The following is a 21,042-nucleotide window of genomic DNA, read 5'->3' as shown; positions in this document are numbered from 1 at the left end:
GCATATCCGCCAGTGTATGGGGGCGCTTTAATTACTGTCACGTGGTCGCGCCGGGCCATCCTGTATTTTTTTCCGTTCTACCTTTGAATATATATATTTACTGTATAGAAGTCGCGAGTGGATATGATTTACTCTACGTTTTTCAGGAGCGTATGATGAGCAGCTTGGGAACTTCACCGCTGCAGTGCGCTGCCGGTAACGCCCTGTATCGTCTTAGTTGTTATTTACACGTTAGAGCGCAGCCCTGTCGCCCGCTGTCATTCCCCGCACCCCTCATCCATCATTCACTGCAGCTCAACGTCGTTCAACGGGAGGGGGAAGGGGCGTTTGAAGAGTTCGACACTTGTCCGCTAGGGACCACCACAAGGCGATGCCCTAGAGACGGTGGCGATTGCGGCGGTGAATTAACCAACTACCTCAAAACCGTATTAGAAATTTTAACCTGGGCTGGCGACTTCCATACAGTATATATATTTAAAGGTTTTACTGCGGTTGTCACAAAAACACAGCAGGCGATTTGCTGGAACGGTAGCTGACCACATGGCCTTGGCCGAATCCTCAATCCTACATTTCCCCCCCCCCCCCCTCCGAGTACACGTCCTTTGTCCTGAAATCCCCTTGTTCTTGAATTAGGACAAACGACATCAGGACATGACAATTTTTCGTGCGTGCAGCGTTAATCGATTTATAAGACGTTATCACGTCAAAAAAAAACAGACGAGTTAATTTGCTTTGTGAGTATAAAAAACAACCCGGCGCGGGTCCGGAATCAACGCTTACGACTCATGCTGCCGGGGTCGACAGCTGCAGAGGTCTTGGTGGCAGGTCTAGACTCGTCAACGGGGACCCTGACGGATGACGGCGGCAAAGACGACGACGAAGCAGATCCAGATGACGACGAGTCTACCATCTCCAGAGATCCCGACGTTGGCTGCATCCACTACTGTCTTTCCACTGTACCTCCACCGGACCACGGGTTCACTGGGTGACTGAGGAGTCCCAGTGAGATGTGGGAGAATTGGGCAGGCGCCAGCAATGCTGCACCTTTTGAGCTTAGGGGTGCAGCCACTTGTCTGGTTAGCTGAGTGAGGTAGGGGGGCTATGGTGGTGCCTATGCTGGGATGGGTAGCCTCAGTCTCTGGGCATATCCGCACCTCTAACGCCTTTCCATTTTGCGTATACGGCGTATCCGTATCCGTGCCCATGGGGGCCCCAGCCTTAAAAATCCCTATAGGCATGAAGGCTGGATTATCAAACAGGAGGAGAGATCCTCATAACTTGTCTTTCCACTGCAGGAAACTTTCAATGTACGCATCATCGACGGCGAGAGAAGACCGTGGATACTTTTCAACTACGCCGAATTTGGCAAATAAAACATTTTTGTTACAAGACTTGATGTAACCTTTTGGACATACGCCATTGCTAAAGCACATGTATGTCTGTCTGTAGAAGAAAACTACAAAAAAAAACACAAAAAGCAAAAACACAAATTAAGCAAAACAAATTGCTGTTGTCAACAGGATATAAACATCACATAATATTCCATAACAGGAATATGGTCAACAAACAAAGAAAAACAAAGAAAATGGACTAACAGAACGAAAAAAAACCCTTTTGTGTTTTTTGTAGTTTTCTTTCTTATAGACATACATGTGCTTTAGCAATGGCGTATGTCCAAAAGCTTACATCAAGCCATGCGCTCCCACTGCACAAATCTTTCAAAGATAATATTTTTGTTACAAACTTCCAGCTTCTGCATCGGTTTCGGCTACTTCAGCTTCTTTGTCATCCAGTTCAGATGTTCTGTCAACGTCGACCCGCCAATCTCCAGCTCATGCAACTTTGGGGACTTAAGAGGCCACTCCAGTGTTTCAGGGGCACTACGCAACCCGCGTTAACCTCATAACATTCAATGCTATTTTCATTTTGCTTATAACTTATTAACTAATATAGATTTCGAAATGATGCTTGCTTGATATGTAAGACAACGATGCTCTTATCAAAGCCCCTTTCTTCAAAAATGTGCATAAATTATGGTTTTATACTAATCTTTACTAATATGCGTAAGTGTATTGTCTAGGTTTGAACCATAATTTATGCACGTTTTTGAAGAAAGGGGCTTTGATAAGAGCATCATTGTCTTACATATCAAGTAAGCATCATTTCGAAATCTATATTATAGTCCATCCACGGTAACCTCCTACTTTTTTAAACGAACCTTTGAAAAAACACACCAGGATGCAGCATGTTTGGTTCGTTTGCAAAAATACTTTCCATCATATGCATATTAAACATGCATTAACACTAAATTACCGTATAATGATGTTAAATAAAATTTTACAAAAAAAGTAACTATCTATGTACAATATTATTAATATTAATGATCTCGCATGTGTGTAAATGAAACAGTGAGAGAAGTGGTGTGTTGGCAATGATTAGAACGAAATAGTTCCATAGCCAAAATATATATTTTTTGACTTTCCGCGTGTATTTAAGAATTTGTTTGGGTATTTGTTAAGTTTGAACATTTTTTTAAATCTCTGGTGAAATAAAAACGTTATGTTAACGGTAAAAAAATATTACGTGCCGAAACCGTGGTCGCGCATTAATAATGTTAATAGTCACTTGTTTGTTTTCTCTTTCAGCCGCTTTCAGCAGCTCTTTAAGCAGTCTGCAGTCTGTACGCCATTTTGCAGTGTGTTTTAATATATTACTGACCGTGAAATAACGTACAGTTTGTGTTTCAGGATTTTGTGTTAATATTGTGTATTTTAACTTTGTTATATTATTTATTATCTACTATTGTAATGATGGAATTTGTTATCGTTTTGATATTTTGTGTGGTTCTTGTGATTGCTGTAATGGTAATTGGTTCCGGGATGGGGAAAGCTACTTCGTCGCAGCGTCAGATGGACATCATTAACGTCGCTCAGAACTTATATCTTTTAATTAGGAAAGGCGACTTGAAGAAATGTGACGTTACGCAGACGACCGCGTTTCTTCTCAACATCGCAAAGTCAACTGTTCTCAAGTAAGTAGGCTTTTTTCGTTTTCATGCACGTAAAAAAAATATCGACTGTGTCCTAAGTATTGTCGGCCTGTGTTTTAACTCACGAGGTTTTTTGTGTTTTATTTCCAATTTATATTTTTTGGTGTGCGACAACACCGCCATGTGGCGTCTCTGTTGAAAACTTAACCTAAAATCATATTAGGCCTACTCAGGTCCTAACAATAACAATATAGGCACTTTCAAGTATTTTTATGGGTGTGATACACGTTTGTTTATAACGATGTTTATAAACTTTATGATAGGTTTAACTATAACATAAGGGAGTGATTTTATAATTTGCATTTAATTAGTTTTTCATCTGTTTGGGAGATCACAAAATAAATAAAAAACACTTCATTAATTTCGTGGACAAAGTCTGTAATGTTTCCATTTAGTGACCACAAAGCAAATATTTGTGACAAAATGCCATATTTGGAACACTGCCTAACTGCGTATTGTGAACGGGTCCCCGGAAAAGTGTTATATGACAAATGTTTTTTTTTTTGGTTAGGTACTACAAGAAAGACATTGAAGAAGTTTCAACACCAGGAAAAAAGAGGAAAAAAAGGCCACAGGAAGGAAAGTCACTTGACACAGTCGACGATTTCACAGTAAATGCAATCAGGAATGCAATTTACAGGATGTACGCTGAAGGTAAAAATTTGATACTGAAGAGTAGTTTCGATATCACTGGGGTAGGCCCTACTTAATTGTATTCATTTCATATATCCATATGCAGATTGACCGGTTCAGTTTTTTTCCCGATATCATCTGTCCTTTAAAAATACTTAACATTTTTGGGTGGTTTGTTAGGTTTCTTTATTGATGTGGTATTGATATATAGAATATTGTGCAACATATTAAATACGTACACGTCCTTTTAAGGTTAGGTTAAAGATAGAAAGAAAATTGTTACATTCTAAAACTACAAGTAATGTTTATATCGTTATACACAGTATACATATTAAATAACCTCAACTTTTATGATGTATCAGAAGGTTAAATAATGACTATTTCCAGTATCAATAATATCCAGTTGTGCGCTTTAGCAGTAATTGGTTACAAATTAGTGAGTTGTGGTCTAAGCAAGCATGGTTATTAAAAAAAAATTGGGATACTTAATTGGCTAAATTGTACTGTGTGGCAGGGTCCAGTACAATATATATTCTATTGCAAAATAGTGTCATGCCCCGCCTAACTTTTTAGAAAATATAGGGGTATTGTTATTTTATAAACAATAGTCCTACTTCATTGTAATGAAGTATCATATGAAAACACAACTTAGCCAGACAAACTGTGTGTTAGTGTATGAAGTAACAGAAGGTTATAAAACAGTAAAAGTTTAGTATCGCGTATCCGATTCGATACATTGATCCTGATCGCATGATCCTGCAAATATTGATCCTGTGATTGATGATGCTTGCTTTTCTAATTTATTACGTTTAAAAATCCTGTACAAAACCAAAAATAAAAACCTGTGATGTAGTAATGAGTTATGATTTAAAGTTGAATAATAATGAAAATATATATGTCTTATTAAACTTATGATAATTATTTTTGCTATACCACAATATTTGATTATGTTCAGGATCTTTGATCTGAATAAATGAAAAAAAACATGCACCACACGATCAATAGGATGTACAGGTTCATGCATAAAGATCTAGGGATCACATGGGATACACGATACAAAACATTTACCTACAACACAGTGTAGAGCTTGTAACTTATTGATTGCTAAATTGAATGCTGAAATACTAATGGGTAAATATTTACTTGGGCGGTATTTCCGAAAAAAAATGTTAAAAATCCGAAAATACCTTTATTTTATGCTCTTCAACTTCCTCTTTTCATTAAAAGTGGCGGAGATAAGAAATTCCAAATACTTTAGAAGATATCGAATTTTTAAATTTCATCATATGTAGTTGAGCGGTATTTGCGAAAATAAATGTTAAAAATCCGAAAATACCTTTATCATATGCTCTTCAACTTCCTCTTTTCATTAAAAGCGGCGGAGATAAGAAATTCCAAATACTTTAGGAGATATCAAATTTTTTAATTTAATATTTTAAAACTAAAATGGTCGATTAAGTCAGGTCAGTTACATTATAAATACTTTCAAACTAAGGTGATATTAAAAATAATGTGAATTAATTTTAATTATTCTTTAGTTTTAAATTATTTATAATGTAACTGACCTTACCTAACAAACCCGTAACAAAGGATGTACAGTAACAACTCACGTAAATTTTTTTGTTACTTATTACTTGGGCAACAATATCAAAATAACAAATAAGACTTTAAAATTAGAAACGTTAAAAACTCACCTAAGTTGGAGGCGGTAATTAAACACCGTTTTAAACAATAATTGAACTAAATAATCACGTATTAGTTCATTTGAATTCTGGCCTATCACGAACAAAAACGTGACATCATTATCCAATAAAAAAAATAGATACTCGTACGTAAACAAGAAACAATGGTGCACGCACGCCACAGGAATGCGCTGGTTTTGTGCTGAAATTTAAAAATTCGATATCTCCTAAAGTATTTGGAATTTCTAATCTCCGCCGATTTTAATGAAAAGAGGAAGTTGAAGAGCATAAAATAAAGGTATTTTCGGATTTTTAACTTTTGTTTTCGGAAATACCGCCCAAGTAAATATTTACCATTAATTTAAAAGTATTTTTGAAATGTAAGTTTATTAAAACTATTTAATAAATGTAAATTGTGCACTTAAATTATCTTCTACGGGGTTGTGGTTTCGCTTAGTTTTGTGTACCTCTGTTATTTCATGTATTGTTAATGTATGCAATAAATTTACAGGTTTGAATGTTACAGTCGACACCATTTTGAAAGAAATCAGGGAAAGACAAATAGATTATTATGGTGGAAGATCAAGTCTTCATAAATTGTTAAAGAAGATGGGATTTTCATGGAAAACTGTTGATGGACGAAAAGCTTTGATAGAGAATGAAAACATAGTATTGCAGCGAATAGATTTCTTGAGAAAGTATAAAGAAGAAAAAGAAAGAGGTGCCAATTTCATATTTGTTGATGAAACATGGATTTTCCAGAGAGGCAAGGCATTAATTTATTTGAAAATTTGTTCTGTGGTCCAATACAAAGTATTTCATTTCCATTTCATATATTTTTCAGGAACTGTATCAAAGTCATGGCAGGACAAGAGTCTACAATCTGCGAAGAGACGTACTGTTGGAGATGGTAAAAGGTTTATTGTTGTTAATGCTGGAGGGCGCACTGGCTTTGTGCCAGGAGCAGGATTACTTTTTGTTTCAGGTCAGAAGACTGCAGACTACCATGGCGAGATGAATGGGGAAACTTTCTTGATGTGGTTTGAAGACATGTTGGTGCATCTTGAGGAACCCAGTGTCATCATAATGGACAATGCTTCATATCACAGCACCCAGGTATGTGCAATGGTAAAGCAGTGTCTTTTTATTGCTCAAATTGTAATGTGAAAAATTTACATGTGTTTATTATTGTGTATAAGTACGAATATTCGAGACTAATACATTTTGCCAGCAATAATTGTTATCTTAATAGTATGCCTACACTACATTTTTATAAACTATAATGTTTGAGCTGAAATTGATTACACACACACACACACACAGATATATATATATATATATATATATATATATATATAATGTAATTGAATTACATTGTAGTGCAAACTAATTTAGTAGAGGGTTTGAAATACCAAATAAAATTTTTTTATTGCAAACAGCATTTGAAAATGACATAATTACTTGTTTGGTAAAAGGACCCACTTTATGAATGCTCTGTTGCCCTACTTAATAAATTAAAATAATATTTTCAAAAAAATTTCTAGTCACTAAACTAACATGCTTTGTTAAATTTAGAAATTCATTACGACAATATGCCAAAACACATGTTTGCTTTGCATAAGTACAGTAGAACCCTGTTATAATTTGTTTTTAAGGGGCTACAAGAAAAAAAAACATAAGCAGGAAATTCAATTTAGTACTTTTTAGTGTGGATTTATTGCCAATGGACTCAACAAGCTGCATAAAGATATATTTGATGCTCCAATTTGCTTGTAGCAAGCTAAAAACAATTTTTCTTTAACATCATGGTGCTTCCAGCTTCTATCTGCTTTGTCTTTACTTACACATTGTCTCATTGCTGTAAAATTGTCATATTTCTGTATAATTGTCATAATTCACGACAGTGTTTACAGTGGAAATGCTTAAGTCCAGTTCTTTTGCCACTTGAACATGTGATTTAAGTGAATACATTTGAAAACACACAGAATGGCTTAAAATTTATGAATTTATTTGTTTTCCAAGGGTGTCAACAGGCAGTTAACTGCTAACATACACATATACATAGACAGTATAGACAAAGGCTTTTAATTTTTTTCGTCTTCTAAAATTTTATGAAGTGAACATTACAAGCACGAAACGCATAATTTGTGAAACATTATATCCAGGAATTAAATACATTGTCCTTATAGGGAAAATATTGGACTTGAAAAATAATACATTATAGGCAGGAAAACTTTATAAGCAGTAAAATTGTAACAGGGTTCTACTGTCATGAATTCTTATCAGCTACTTGAGTATTTAGTTAAATGTTGGCACAACGTAGGTTGAGAAAACACCTACAACGAACTGGACCAAGGCTGCACTGATCGCGTGGCTGGAGAAGAATGGGATAAAACATGAAAATAATTTGTTGAAAGTGGAGCTGCTGAGAATAGCTAAACAAAACAAGCCCCGAATACGGTATATTATTTCGTTTTTTTTACAGCATTTCTTTAAAAGTGAGATAGTTGCAAAAAATTACGTATACACCTTGTTCTAACACACTTTTCAGATATGAGGTAGACGAGTTGGCTCGTAACTATGGCCACGAAATTCTACGACTCCCACCCTATCACTGCCACTATAATGCAATCGAACTAGTTTGGGCTCAATGTAAACACCATTACAATAGTAACGTGGGGCGGGCCAAGAGATTTGACAATGATGCAGTTGCAGCCATCTGGAAAGAGGCTCTTGATGCTTCCACACCAGAGAGGTATTTTCATGTTGCATGACCAATGGGGTATTCCTTTTGAAGTAGAAATTGTTTTATTTTCCTGTAGAACATTCCTCAAGCTTCAGCAAAACCCTTACCATACATTTTTACATAATACGTAAGTATTGTTGCCTAGCAGCCTGGTCCTACCATTCCTTTTGATAACTTTGTGTGCTAGTGTGTGTATAGTGTGATTATCATTTTGTGTATATTCATATACCAGTAATACAGCTTTAAAACAATTGGTAAAAATAAGTGGTTTGAATTTGTGTAGTTGTCGTTTTGAAAATGTGTTGCATGTATGTGTTTGTGTTCGTGTTTGTGTTTGTGTTTGTAATTTTATTCCCATGTGATTCATACATATCTGTGTAGTTTCTAGATCTAACAGTGGTGACTTATTTGCAAGGTTTTTTTTTTTTTGTAATTGCAGTCCATTTGCAATTGTTTCATTTCCATAAATAGTTTTGTATTTATTAGTAATTGTGATATTACTTTCTGTTATGCTTAATCTTGTGTCAATGACTTTAAAGTTATGGTGGGTTCAGTGCTGTAGGCAGATTTAAATATTCAGATAAAATTTCAACGTAGAGAATTTTGAATATTTTCATCTAGCGAACTTGAATAGGTATTTACACATGTAGTTCTTGCACATTAGTATTTTCAAAAGTTATGTTATTATAGTGAAATACATATACAGTAAATCATCAAAACTATTCAAAAAATTAAATTTTCGCTATATCTCACTGTTTTTGTCTGGGACAAATTTTAACCAAAAACAAACACAAAACTTATGAAATAAATATTTTATCATATGCATTCTAAGCCTTTATTGATAACATATATAATATTTACAGCTTTATTATATCTTGAATAAACCACTATAATTTTTTTTTTTTCAGATAACATAAAACAAAACATGTTACTTCAAGTATTAAATAATAGCTTTGATAGTTGAGGAAAACACATTAAACGAGTTTTGTTGTGTTTAAAAATACTTTCTTGTGGAGTGAGTTCAAAATTGTATGTAATAAAGAGCATGCCATGCATTGTTTACTATGCCGTTTTGACAGAAACAAACATATTTTGTTATAGAGTGGTTTTTGCTATAAACAGGTCATTTATATAGAGGTTTTACTGTATACATTAATTTTTTTAGATGGGCGAGGTGTGTGGATCACGTGGAGAAGCTAATTCAAGCAGACTGGGAGAGAGAAGTCCACATAGACAGCGGCACCATTCCTCCACTCATCATCCACCTCGGCGAGGATAGTTCAAGTGAAGACAGTGACAGCGAAGAATTTGAGGTTACGACACAGCAAGTAGATGGAGACAGTGAAGTACTGGCAGCTCCTCTTGATGATTTACCCGGGTGTTCTTATCGAGGTCTGTATGTAATAAACACCTGGGCAACTGTAAGTATTGGGGTTTGAAACATTTTTTTTTTCTTTTATGCATTCCCATGAAGTATGTTGATTACTGGAACTTTATGTATTAACTTTATATTACACGTATTATGAAATGAATATTAAATTTCATTTCTGGATTCGTATAGGTGTATGTGAAACATTTTATTTTGTTGTGTGTCTTCATTTTTCAGTGAACTTACTTGGAAAACAAAAAGCCAGTCCCCATCCAGGGCCACAAATAAATAATGCATATAAGTGGTATAGAAATTACTGTCAATTCTTCACCACAATTTTACTGTTCATAAAATTATGATTTTGTCTAATAAGTATACTCAGGAAAATGTATATAACCATATTTTTATTTGTGGCCTTAACCGGCAAAATGGTAGGGGTTTATTAAATAAAAGAAGAAAATTCATTTTTAAATGTTTTCATCTGAATTTGTTAATTTTATTAAACCTTCAATCCTTAGTCTTTTCCAGATTGCTTAGATGGACAGCCATATGTATAATTTACAATACTTTTTTTTTCAGATGCAGAAAACTGTGTTGAACTGTACTAAATGATGATATTTATTGCTTACATAAATGTTGTAAATTTATATATTCTCCTAAAAATTTACTTTAAATTATATGTTATTTCTTTAGCTAACAAACTTATTTTTTAATATTTTTACCATTGGGTATCATAAATAATGTTATGAACATATGCATGTATACTTAGATCATATTCAAATTACTTTTATATATATATATATATATACATACATACACACATTGTTTTGACAGCTGGTGATTGTAAACAAACCATTTGACATTTGTCACATGGCAATGTTTTTGTTTACATACGGCGGAAGGATACATAGTGACATTAAAGTAGATCCGGTGAAAAGCAGGGCTTCAGAAAAGTAGGAGGTTACCGTGGATGGACTATAGTTAATAAGTTATAAGCAAAATGAAAAAAAAAAAAAAAAAAAAAAAAAACATTGAATCTTATGAGGTTAACGCGGGTTGCGTAGTGCACCTGAAACACTGGAGTGGCCTCTTAAAGTTACCCACAACAGCAGTGTTCATTGGAAGTAAGATCTTTCCTGCTCGTTCGTCGACGCCTTTTGTAGAAAATGTATTTCTGAGCCGTCTTCTTTTGTTTTGCAACTGTTGTGTTGGCCCTTGTCCATTCTTCGTACGATCTTCCAGAACTGACGTACTTTCAATTTTTTTTTTTTTTATGTGTGAACATCTGATCTCTCGGTACATGGCATTTGGCAGAACAAATTCCGTGGATGTAACGGAAGTCGCATGGAACGGAAATGTGTAACAACCACGGTGCTGTCATCTGTGGAGGATATCGCTAAATAAAGAATTAACTGTTTAGTGAATCTTAACACGATGGACAGTATTTAAATTAAATTCACTGTCGGAAAACACGGTTCAAAGACGGGGTTTAGTATTTTTCAAGCCTTTTCTTTTTTATCGGAGTCATTTCATTATATAGTTTAACCTTCCGCATCTGCAAATCGAATGATTCGAAAGTCGACGTAGCTGCTCCGGCAGCGAATTCTAGCGGTGGATGGAGAAACTATGTGTGATTCGAGTCCATAAGTTCATTTGAAAACACGATTTGCCTATATTTATCATGCTCGGCATTATTTTAAAGAATTATACTTTAAATTACGTGTCCGAGTTTCGTATTACAAGTGTACATGCAACACGAGAACACATGACTTTATTCGTTACCGAGGTTACATGTTACACATCTCTGGCGAGTGCTGGAAGACTCTCGCTTTAAGAGAGTTACGAAGAAATACTACATATTGTAGCCTATACCATGGTGCGAGTTCCGGAAAATTTTTACATTGTTTTGTTTGTTTTCTGGTTTATAGACCCAAAACCATCGTCAACTCAAAAGTGATTCAAACATGATTCCATGTTCTCAGCACATGCTAGGACTGACAAAAAAATTGAACCAAAAAGTTAATAAAGACCATTAAATAAGTACCTGATATAAACTTTTCAATATGGTTGTATTATGTATTTTATTTAAAAACCATGTGCATAAAAATCAGTGGTGCTCATCCCCGAACAATAGCGCAATTTTCCCAAATCAACAAGCGTTTCAACTCCTCCCCCCCCCCCCCCCCGGCCCCAAAAAGCACTTCCCTAGGACTTTGAATTTGATAGTGACCAACCAAGTTGACCAGAGGCAATAACACAGGAAATTTTGGAATTTTTTTTAAAAATCAAAATCGTGTTTTTAATACAAATATAACACTAAATTATTTGAGGAAAATTAATGTAAACTGATAAACATTTTTTAAAGATATTTTGTTAAATCATTTTTTTTCTTCTTATTTTCACCTCAAGTGTTTGAATTACTCCCCCTCCCTTAATTTTTTTTCTCAACAGCGCAATTTGCGCCATATGCCATCTCTGCGGTCGGCCCTGGCATATATAGGCATGAAACACCCGGTGGAGATCCTTGAAAGCGCTCAAGGCACTTGCAGTACACCTTATTCTTCATCTCCCCTTGCCATATAATTAGAGACCGGAAAAATTCGCGAATTCATTTCGCGATAGGCGAAAACACAAATAGTTATACCTCAGTGCTGCCTCTGCTATTGGCTCACAATTACTCTGGGCCAATGAGAAAAACCCAAACAAAGCTTTATCGAATCACAGGCTGCTAAGTTGGGACGTCTCACAAGACAGCAGCCAATGAGTGGGTGGCATTTGACCGAGTGTACGTAGAACCATGGAGTTCATCCTACAGCTCATTGAACCCGCGAATTGTTCCGGACCCTACTTATTCCCCTTATTCCCCTTGCCATATAATGTTACGGTCTCCGCATAAATCTTGTAGGTTGTCCTGTGCGCCACGAAAATATCCACGGTATTGCGCTTAGAGGCGATAGCTGCGGGCGTCGAGCTTGTAATCCCGCCTCTCTTGACTCAAATACTTCCCCCGAACAGACGGGTATCCTTAACGGCCAATCACCTGATGGGCCTCCGAGGCTTCGATGAAGAGAGGGGGGGGTAAGGAAGGAGGAAACAGGAACATCCCCTCGTGAGAGCAGTTGGCACGGGGAAACCATTGCACTCTCCCGCGGGAGAGATAGCCCAGGGAGGGGGAGGGGGGAGATTTATAGGCCCTCTCCCTACCCCCCTACCCACAATTCCACGCAATAACCTGTTCCTCCAGCTGACGCAGTAAAACAGTTTTAATGTTCGCGCAGTTGAGACCGGGGGCTAATGATGATGGATGTGGATCGGTTAACGTCCTCCGCGCATGACCTTATAAACTGCCTTACGATTCGCCGACGTAACTGGCTAAACTCACTGTTGTGAACGATGAAAAATGCAGTATGTATATGTATGTATGTATATATATGTATATGTGTATATATATAATGTTCGCAGGCTTTCGCGGCCATTTTCTGAAGTAGCTTGGTCTTCTGGGTTGTAGCCGTGTCCTTGGCGAATAATTCACCGACGTTTCGGTCGACATTGCTGTCGCCATCATCAGGGAGCAGTTACCTACCAGAAGCCAAACTACTTCATATAAAACATTGTACGGCTTGAAGTCATAAGCACAAGGAATTGACTCGCAAAAAGTCGCAAGATGTCACCAACCCTACAATAATTTCAAACTGTAACACAGTAGGAAAAAAAATCTTATTAGGAATTTTTTTAATTATATATATTATATTATATACTTTTATTTATAAGTATTTTATAATTATTCGTAATAAGTGCGAAACTCACTTGTTTTTATAGTGAGATAGTTTGAAAAGTGAACCCGCGATGTGTGCGATAAAAAACCAGTCGTAGCCTTTTTTACGCATTACGTCCGCATATTTAAAAAGTTTTTCGGAACACTTCACTTGAAATTTAGAAGGCGGAAACAAAGTTGAAACGCACGAAGTTTGAAAGTTGGCCGATGCTTACGCTTTTTTTTTTTTTGCGTCTTGCGTAAATGTATGAACGGGTACTCTAAATCGTCGTTATTTAACTCTTTTGCGTCTTGCTTTTAGCTTGTTTTATTTCGTTTCTCTTGCGTTTCTTATTTGCCAAAAGGGACTGTCGATGACGCGTGCGATAGCCAGAACGTTGATGTAATCTCGCAGAACTTTATGCTTTCACGTTTAAATACAAGTGTTTTATAACACCACACCCCGGACGTAAAGGATACCACGTCCATTTTTTTTTAAATTTAATATAGGCTAGTTGCACCAATACTTTTATTGCCTAATACTTTTAAGAGCCTGCAATATATAATATAAACTAAATATTTCCCCGTGATATATATTTCGAAAAATCAAATCATTATCGTTCATAAAAAACAACTTATTTCTTCCGTCTTTCATTTTTTGTCCTATTTTTTTTTCTTCGCATCTTTAAATTCTCACGCCCTTCATAAACCGTTCCTCTGGGCAAATGCCCGGTTGGCTCGTTAGAAAATTTAGTCCTGGTCCTAGTATCGTTAGAGACCTGTAAAATTCGCGATTTCGAATCCCTACAGGAAGGACTCCATTATCCTCTACGCACTCGTGCAAATTACATCTGCTGATTGGTTACCGACTCGTAACACCTGTCGACTGGAATGATCGTGATTCGCTAATTCTTCTGTTAAAAGATTTTTTCATTGGCCCAAGAGTCCTTCAGATAAACTGTGGCCAACAATCACTGAAGCAAAATAATGTCAAAAGTATTTGGACTCTATCCTATCGCTAAATGAATCCGTGAATTTTACAGGTCCCTAAGTATAGTGTGTCAATTGCCTTGATACTTCTGTGTACGGGGGGGATCTTTCCTTCGCGAATGACTTGCGAGGGGAGAGAGAGAGAGAGAGAGAGAGAGAGAGAGAGAGAGAGAGAGAGAGAGAGAGTAGGTCCGCTCCTGTCACGAGACAGCTACCTGCCGTGATCTCCCTCCACTAACCTTTCGCGCGATCACGTGACTGCCCCTTCTTGGCCTTCATAAACTCCACAACCCCCCCCCCCCCCCAGAAAGAAAACCTAAATTCGGGTTCGGAGAGTCGTCGCCGCTCGGTTCATTTCGCTGCCCCCCCCCCCCCCTCCATCACTCCCCCCCCCCCCTGAAGCGAGGAACTTCGATTTCGGAACACTTTACCAGCCCCCGCCCTAATGCACTGTTAAAGTGTGGGGTCAAAGTGTGGATTACCGTCGCACGAATGCGCGTGAGATCGGCCGTTGAAACACACCACCACACTACGCTGCTACGGTGACTGTCGCAATCGCTACAAAGAAACCATTTTCAATTTAAAATTTAAAAAAAAAATATTGGTTGTATGTAAAGTCGGTTTACGGACGATAGTTTAACGTGACAACGTCATAACAAAACATTGATGAAATGATTGCATACTTTTATGAACAAAATTGAATCATTTTTATTGAATTATCACTATTTTGTATGGACACAAAGAAGGAGTGAAATGAAATCTACAATTTAATTGATACATTTACTTTTATTTGCACTCGTTAATTCAAATATGTTTATTACCTTAACGAAGAGATTATTTTAACTATAACTTTTATACATGTTTGCTATTTAACTTCTTCCAATCTGTGTTATTCTGTTAAGGATAGGACGATGATAGGAAAAGTAGGAAACGAATGGGAGTGTCTCAAGTTTAATGTGCCTCGAAAAAGTCAAATCGATGGTTGTTCCAATCGAGTGGAAGAGAGATAGATGCGGCGCAAGCGTACAATGAGCGTAACGGGACAATGTGCGTAACGGGACACTTTTTCGTGCGTGCAGCAGGCGTTCATCGATTTATTAGACGTTGTCACGTCAAAAAAAAAAAGCTTTCGTTCATCCGAGGCGGTTCCTTTGCTGAGAAGTCCGTGCATTTACTGTGATGTCTAACAGACTAGGTTCGACAGCGCTGGGTGTCTACTTCCTGTCGGCTCGGACGACACATCGCGGAAGTCATTAACTGGCGAATTGTTTTTCCTTCAGCTACGTCATGGACAGCTGTTGTTTTCTTTCTTCGCAGTTTCTCGAACACGGAATTGCTGAACTGTTACTTATTTTCCCTGAGATTTTCCACAAAAATTAATGATTTTTGAAATTAAACTTTTTTGCAGCTACGATTTTCGAGCATTGCGAAAATTCCGATCGCACGAGGGGAATATTTTGGTCCATGGAGGGGGAACCGGTAGAGGAGGCAACTCATACACTAACGGTCGAATGGGAAGATTACAAAAGGGAAAGGGGGTGGGGTTAGGTACGTAGCGGAACATGCTTTATGCTATTTGTAACGGCTGGAATGGGAGACGGCAGGGGGGAGGTTATTTATGTTATATATATATAGGGCCCAATTAGTTCAAACATTACAAAAGTTTAACAACTTTTTTTTACTCCAATAATCCTGTATTTTATGAAACAAGTGTAATACAGCTTCGCCCAAATTTCGCAAGTCGATTCGACTCTGCGAATATTAAAAAAAAAAAAAAACATTCGATTTGATATTCGCTTCGCACAGGCCTAGCTAGCGTTAACTGGGACGTCAGTGTTCTGGCAGTGTTTGAGTGTTGAATCAGTGCTTTTAAATCTTATTATTTAGTGGATGATAATGAATACTGGTTAATATCATTAAAAATATTTATTTGTTGTCAATATAAGTGATATCATTTTGTGTTTATAAATTTTTCAAATGTATTTATATAAGTTATGTTTCCTTATGTATAACGCATACACCGTATTTAATTATTTTCATTGCTAATTAAAAATTATCCCTATTATTTCACTGAATTAAATATTTAATTTTAAATTGGTGTTTATATTACGTGATATTTAATACCAAGTAATTATCTAAACATTTCTAGTTTAATTGAATTTAGGCCTGCACTTTACCAACCGTATTTAAATTATTTAGTTGCTATTAATCATTTGCATGCAGAATTAAAGATAGTTTTTTTTTCTTAGTACGCCCAGTAAGTGCGACTTCTGAGGCGCTTTCATGAGCGCGCGCATCCATTTTCCTTCGTTGTCATCTCGGTGGTCATTCACACGCGCGCAACGTGATATTGCTGGCGATCTGTCACGATGCTGTCTGCTAGCGACGCGTCGCTGGACAGACAACGAAGGATCCGGGGCCCGGATAGCGGCCACGGGTCTGCTGCTTATTGATCCTCAGCCGTAAAGGCTCAGTTCACACGCGCCTGCATGAAGGGGTGGGCAGGGGATGGGAAGCCTACGATTCACGCAGAGTATTCGACATGCCCGAACATTACCGAATACTTGCCTTCGGGTGTCTTCGGAATTCTTTTGTTTAGGTGGGGGAAAAAACGTCCGTTTTGAATGCCGGACATAAACAAATAAAGGTAGGAAGTTTCATAACAATAATACAAATTAAGCCATTAAAACCAAGACTCATATTTGAGTAAATATACGAACATTCTTATCTTTTACAATCGTCTTGCAATGTCATCAGATTATAAAATTACGTGAGTTCCTACTGTTCTTCCTTTGCCCCGGTTTGTTAGGTCAGGTCAGTTATAATACTTCAAAACTAAACAACCATTAAAAATAATTCATATTATTTTAATGTTCGCTTAGTTTGTAAGTATTTATAATGTAACTGACCTGACCTAATCGACCATTTTAATTAATTAGGCATTCACGAACACACGGAAAAATAAAAAAAATGCGTTTTTTCACCACAACAGAATTCCGAAGTCACCCGAAGGCAGGTATTCGGTAATCTTCGGGCATGTCGAATACTCGGCGTGAATCGTAGGCTTCCCAGCAGCGGATAGAGGTATGGGGATAGCGGAACAGGAAACACGATTCACGCCAGCGCACTCTACAACACCAGGCAGTGGCCACGTCTGCATTATCTCGAGCTAACCGGGTGAAGCCTTTTTTCTTCTTCCATCCTTCAGCTAATCGTTACGCCATATTGGTTAGACCCCCCAGAACACTGGCCGAAGTGTGGTGTTTGTAACGTGGAAATAGGGGCCGGCATTTTTCGCGAATAAATCTGAACGCCTGTTAGACTGCAACAAGGTATACCCGCACCAGAGGTTTCTTCCTCGTGATTGGCGACCGCCTGCGAGAGTAGTTGCATTATTTGGCTGAGCCACTCAGGACGCATTTGCTGGCGCAATGAATTACTGTGATTGGTGTTGTAACACTCGACATGTACTTTGAAGAAACTCACCCAATCATGAAACACAGACGATGCTACAGTGTTTCAACTTGCAGCTAGTCTCGGAATCTTTTCGCGAAATATGCATGGCCCTACGTGGAAACTGTTTAAGATTACACGTTTTATTTTATTTATGAAAGTGACTTGTTTTCAACGACAGGGATTATAATTCACACTTACTTTAATCAGAAGTGGTCAAGAACCATTTCTGCAACAATAATGATCAAGTACAGACATGTATAAATGCTAGTTAGAAAAATGTCAGACTATTGTCACAGTGCTTGCTTGAACTTAGCTTACTGCCTCCTTCCCAAAAATAAATATATTGTGGTAGTGGGAAATGCTGTGATGTGGTCACCTGGTGATGTAAAACTTTCTGTACATACACACACTTGCAGCTGCATATTCCTGCTTATTACAAATTTAAACTATAATTGATAAATAGTAGTGAATGATTGTCTTGAAGCTTTTATGTGTTTTTTGGCACACATAAGCTGTGATTACAATTCTGTACAGAATTCAAATACAGCCACTATATGCAATGAGGCTTGCTTGAGTAATTTATTTTGCCAACCATGCACATATCTAATATAGTAACTTGTCTCAGTGATTTAAAAAAAATTTTTAACACTTCAGTGAATCATCAAATTATTTAAAATTTGCTGCCATAGTCTATGCAGAAAAAATTTCTTCACAGAAGATATTTCCATTAGGTTAAAAAGTGACTTCAACTGCGCCACAGCAAGCCGTCTCCTGACAGTTCCTAACTCTATACTGTAAACACTTTCGATGCACGCCCGGTTTCTAGAAAAAACCAACAAGTTTCTTGTATTCTACGTGGAGGCATTAGTCTATGGATTTGGTGTCTGTTTTGAAGTTGAAGTCAACTAGTTAGCAAGTGGATAGCACAAACAGATCGTACCTATATAAAGGTTAATATTCTATAAATTTGTTAAATATCCTGAAAAGAATCCGCCAATCAAATCCCAATTTTCTCGAATCCGACTCTCGAATTCTAATCCTACCTCAAATATTCCCATCGAATCCGAATATAAGTTTCAAAGGCAAAAACAAAATAATGTACAATTAATGAAAAATATTAACTATGGTCTTCAACCCTTTTTAATGGTTGTTCCATAAAATAAGTTTACAGAATCAATACGTATTGTAATTTTATTTATATAGTCACCTGTTATCCACTATATCTTGAGGAATGGTAAAATGATAGGTATGAAGGAAAAAATTGACCAATTAAATTCCAGAGTTTATCAGTATTTAATTTTTTAAATTACTGGGACCAAAGGCAATCCGGAAAGTCGAAAATCTGGATAATCCAGGCAATATGGGTAACAAGCGAATAAAATCCTTTTAATAAGCAAACATTACCGTTTACAATGATAAAAAAACTGCGTTTTATAACAAAAGTACATAGTATAAATGCCCTGAATTTTTTACAAGTCATTAAAAAAAATATGAAAGTAAATTTTCACATAATTTCTTAACAAAATAATTCAACACTTTCTTCTGTTTCAAAAGCTATGACGTTTGAATGTCCTAACCGGCTTTGTTAGCATGGATGCAGACTACAGTTGTCAATTTATGTGAATATGATCCGGATTATCGGTGGATCCAGATCAAAGGGGGTCGGATAAACAAAGTTTTACTGTAGTTTATTTCCTCTAGTATTTTTCTTCGAGTTTTTTTACGTGATGACGTCTTATAAATCGATGAACGCCGGCTTCAGACACGAAAAAGCATGACTCATTGTCACGTTCCGCCTGAGCCGAGCGTGCAAGAACCGGCCAACCACCGTGCGAGAAAATCTTCCATAACATCAAACAGGTTAAGGCGGGGCTTTTATAACTAATTGTTCGTGATTATATTTAAACAAATTATTTAAATTAAATTTGCAAAAAAACTGTAAATAATATTTGAAAATTAAAAAAGTATGCAATTTTTCATCAATGTTTTTCTTATGACGTTATCACGTAAAATTATCGTCCGTAAACCGACTTTACAGACAGACAAACCCCTTCTTTTTTTTTTCTTCTCGAATATCGAATATTTCGAATACTAAAGATTTTTTTTAAGGTGCGTGGGTATTTGGGTATTTGATTGGCCAATCCCTACACAGACGATAATCCAACACAGTGGCTGGCTTAAGGGGCCCGCCTCGTCAGGGGTGTATGTGTGTTGGTGAGGCGGGATGATAAGCGCGACGCTCGCTGGTGCTTCTAGCGCGGTGTCTCCTCTGGACTGGCGCGCAGTCTTCTCGTCGTCACAGGACAACTGTGAAATTTGAGCGGTGACCGTTCACATTATATGGCGGAGAAATGAAGATAAAGGTGTTATGCAAGCCCCTTAAGTGCTTTCAAGAATCTGTACTGATTGTATCATGCCTAAAAATTACTCTGGAAACACGCGTTTTAGGCATTTTAACGCTTCTAAAAATACGGTTTAAAAACTTAATCCGAAATTAAAAGTACTTTCCGGCCCTCAACGAACTCTTGAATGCTATTTGTAAGCAGACCCCCCCACTCGGATGTCTTGAGTGGTTTTGTAATCGCTGTTGTTTTTCCTGAAGCTCTGCACACCGTGCGTGTAGGGTTACCAGACACTGATAATAAAAAAGGACGACATTCATCTCGCAAAAGGAGGACATTTCACTAAAAAGGAGGACAATATATATATATTTTTAAAAAATCCATGAATTAATTACAATGGAGTACGATATTTTACAATGTTTTGGTATTTAATACAGTTTCAGTATAAAGAATCAAACAAACTACGCATGTACAGCATATTAAAAACACGTGCTTCTGCATGTGCTGCTACCTGTCAAGCTGTCATAGTACTACTTACTAGTGGGGTGACTCTGCGGACAGCGCGCGCTTTGCCCAGAGTGTAACTGCAGGAATTATCTCACTTTATAAAAAAGCCGGACATTTTTGAGCATTAAGGAAAATCCGGCCGGACGCAAAAAAAAATACATAAAAAGGAGGACATGTACTCCTTTTGCCGGACGTCTGGTAACCCTACGTGCGTGTGCCCGGGTAGGCGGGGGCCCCTTAAGGCGTGCCCTGACCTTGTCCGCGGCCACGCCCGGACCTCGGTCAAGGACACACTCTTCCCTCGCGCTCAAGAAGGGCTGTGTTGCTGGAGGAGGGGAGGAGGGGGGGGGAAGAGTCTCCCAGACACTGGAGCCACATGAGTGCCCTCTCACCGCTTGCGGGCCGCGCCAGGCGCGAGGCAGGAGTGACGTCAGGGGTCAAGGTCACCAGGGATGACACAAAAAAAGGGGCAGGTTCCCCCGCGAGACACCGAGACACGGGAGTGCAATAATTC

At 37.4% G+C, this 21,042-nt stretch overlaps 2 protein-coding genes across 8 annotated transcripts in view; both read left to right on the top strand.

Annotated features, from left to right (window-relative positions):
* The window catches only part of LOC134540175 (sodium/potassium/calcium exchanger Nckx30C), a 178,432-nt gene that overhangs the window by 63,286 nt on the left and 94,104 nt on the right, over positions 1–21,042 (top strand). The gene's annotated exons all lie outside the window — the stretch shown is intronic.
* Positions 2,397–10,466, top strand: LOC134540177 (uncharacterized). Of its 4 annotated transcripts, XM_063382738.1 has the most exons (6): positions 2,415–3,031; positions 3,561–3,703; positions 5,876–6,130; positions 6,209–6,274; positions 6,350–6,480; positions 9,276–10,466. In XM_063382738.1, the coding sequence occupies exons 1-6, from the start codon at positions 2,808–2,810 to the stop codon at positions 9,387–9,389; spliced, it is 933 nt and encodes a 310-aa protein (XP_063238808.1). In that variant the 5' UTR covers positions 2,415–2,807; the 3' UTR covers positions 9,390–10,466. The 4 variants fall into 4 exon arrangements, with proteins under 4 accessions (XP_063238805.1, XP_063238807.1, XP_063238806.1 ...); XM_063382737.1 differs by having other exon boundaries at positions 2,399–3,031; positions 6,209–6,480; XM_063382736.1 differs by having other exon boundaries at positions 2,399–3,031; positions 5,876–6,274.

This window comes from Bacillus rossius, chromosome 16 (assembly GCF_032445375.1).
Source record: "Bacillus rossius redtenbacheri isolate Brsri chromosome 16, Brsri_v3, whole genome shotgun sequence".
NCBI lineage: Eukaryota > Metazoa > Arthropoda > Insecta > Phasmatodea > Bacillidae > Bacillus > Bacillus rossius.
Note: the sequence above shows the minus strand (reverse complement) of the source record. Positions and strands in the feature narration are given on the sequence as shown.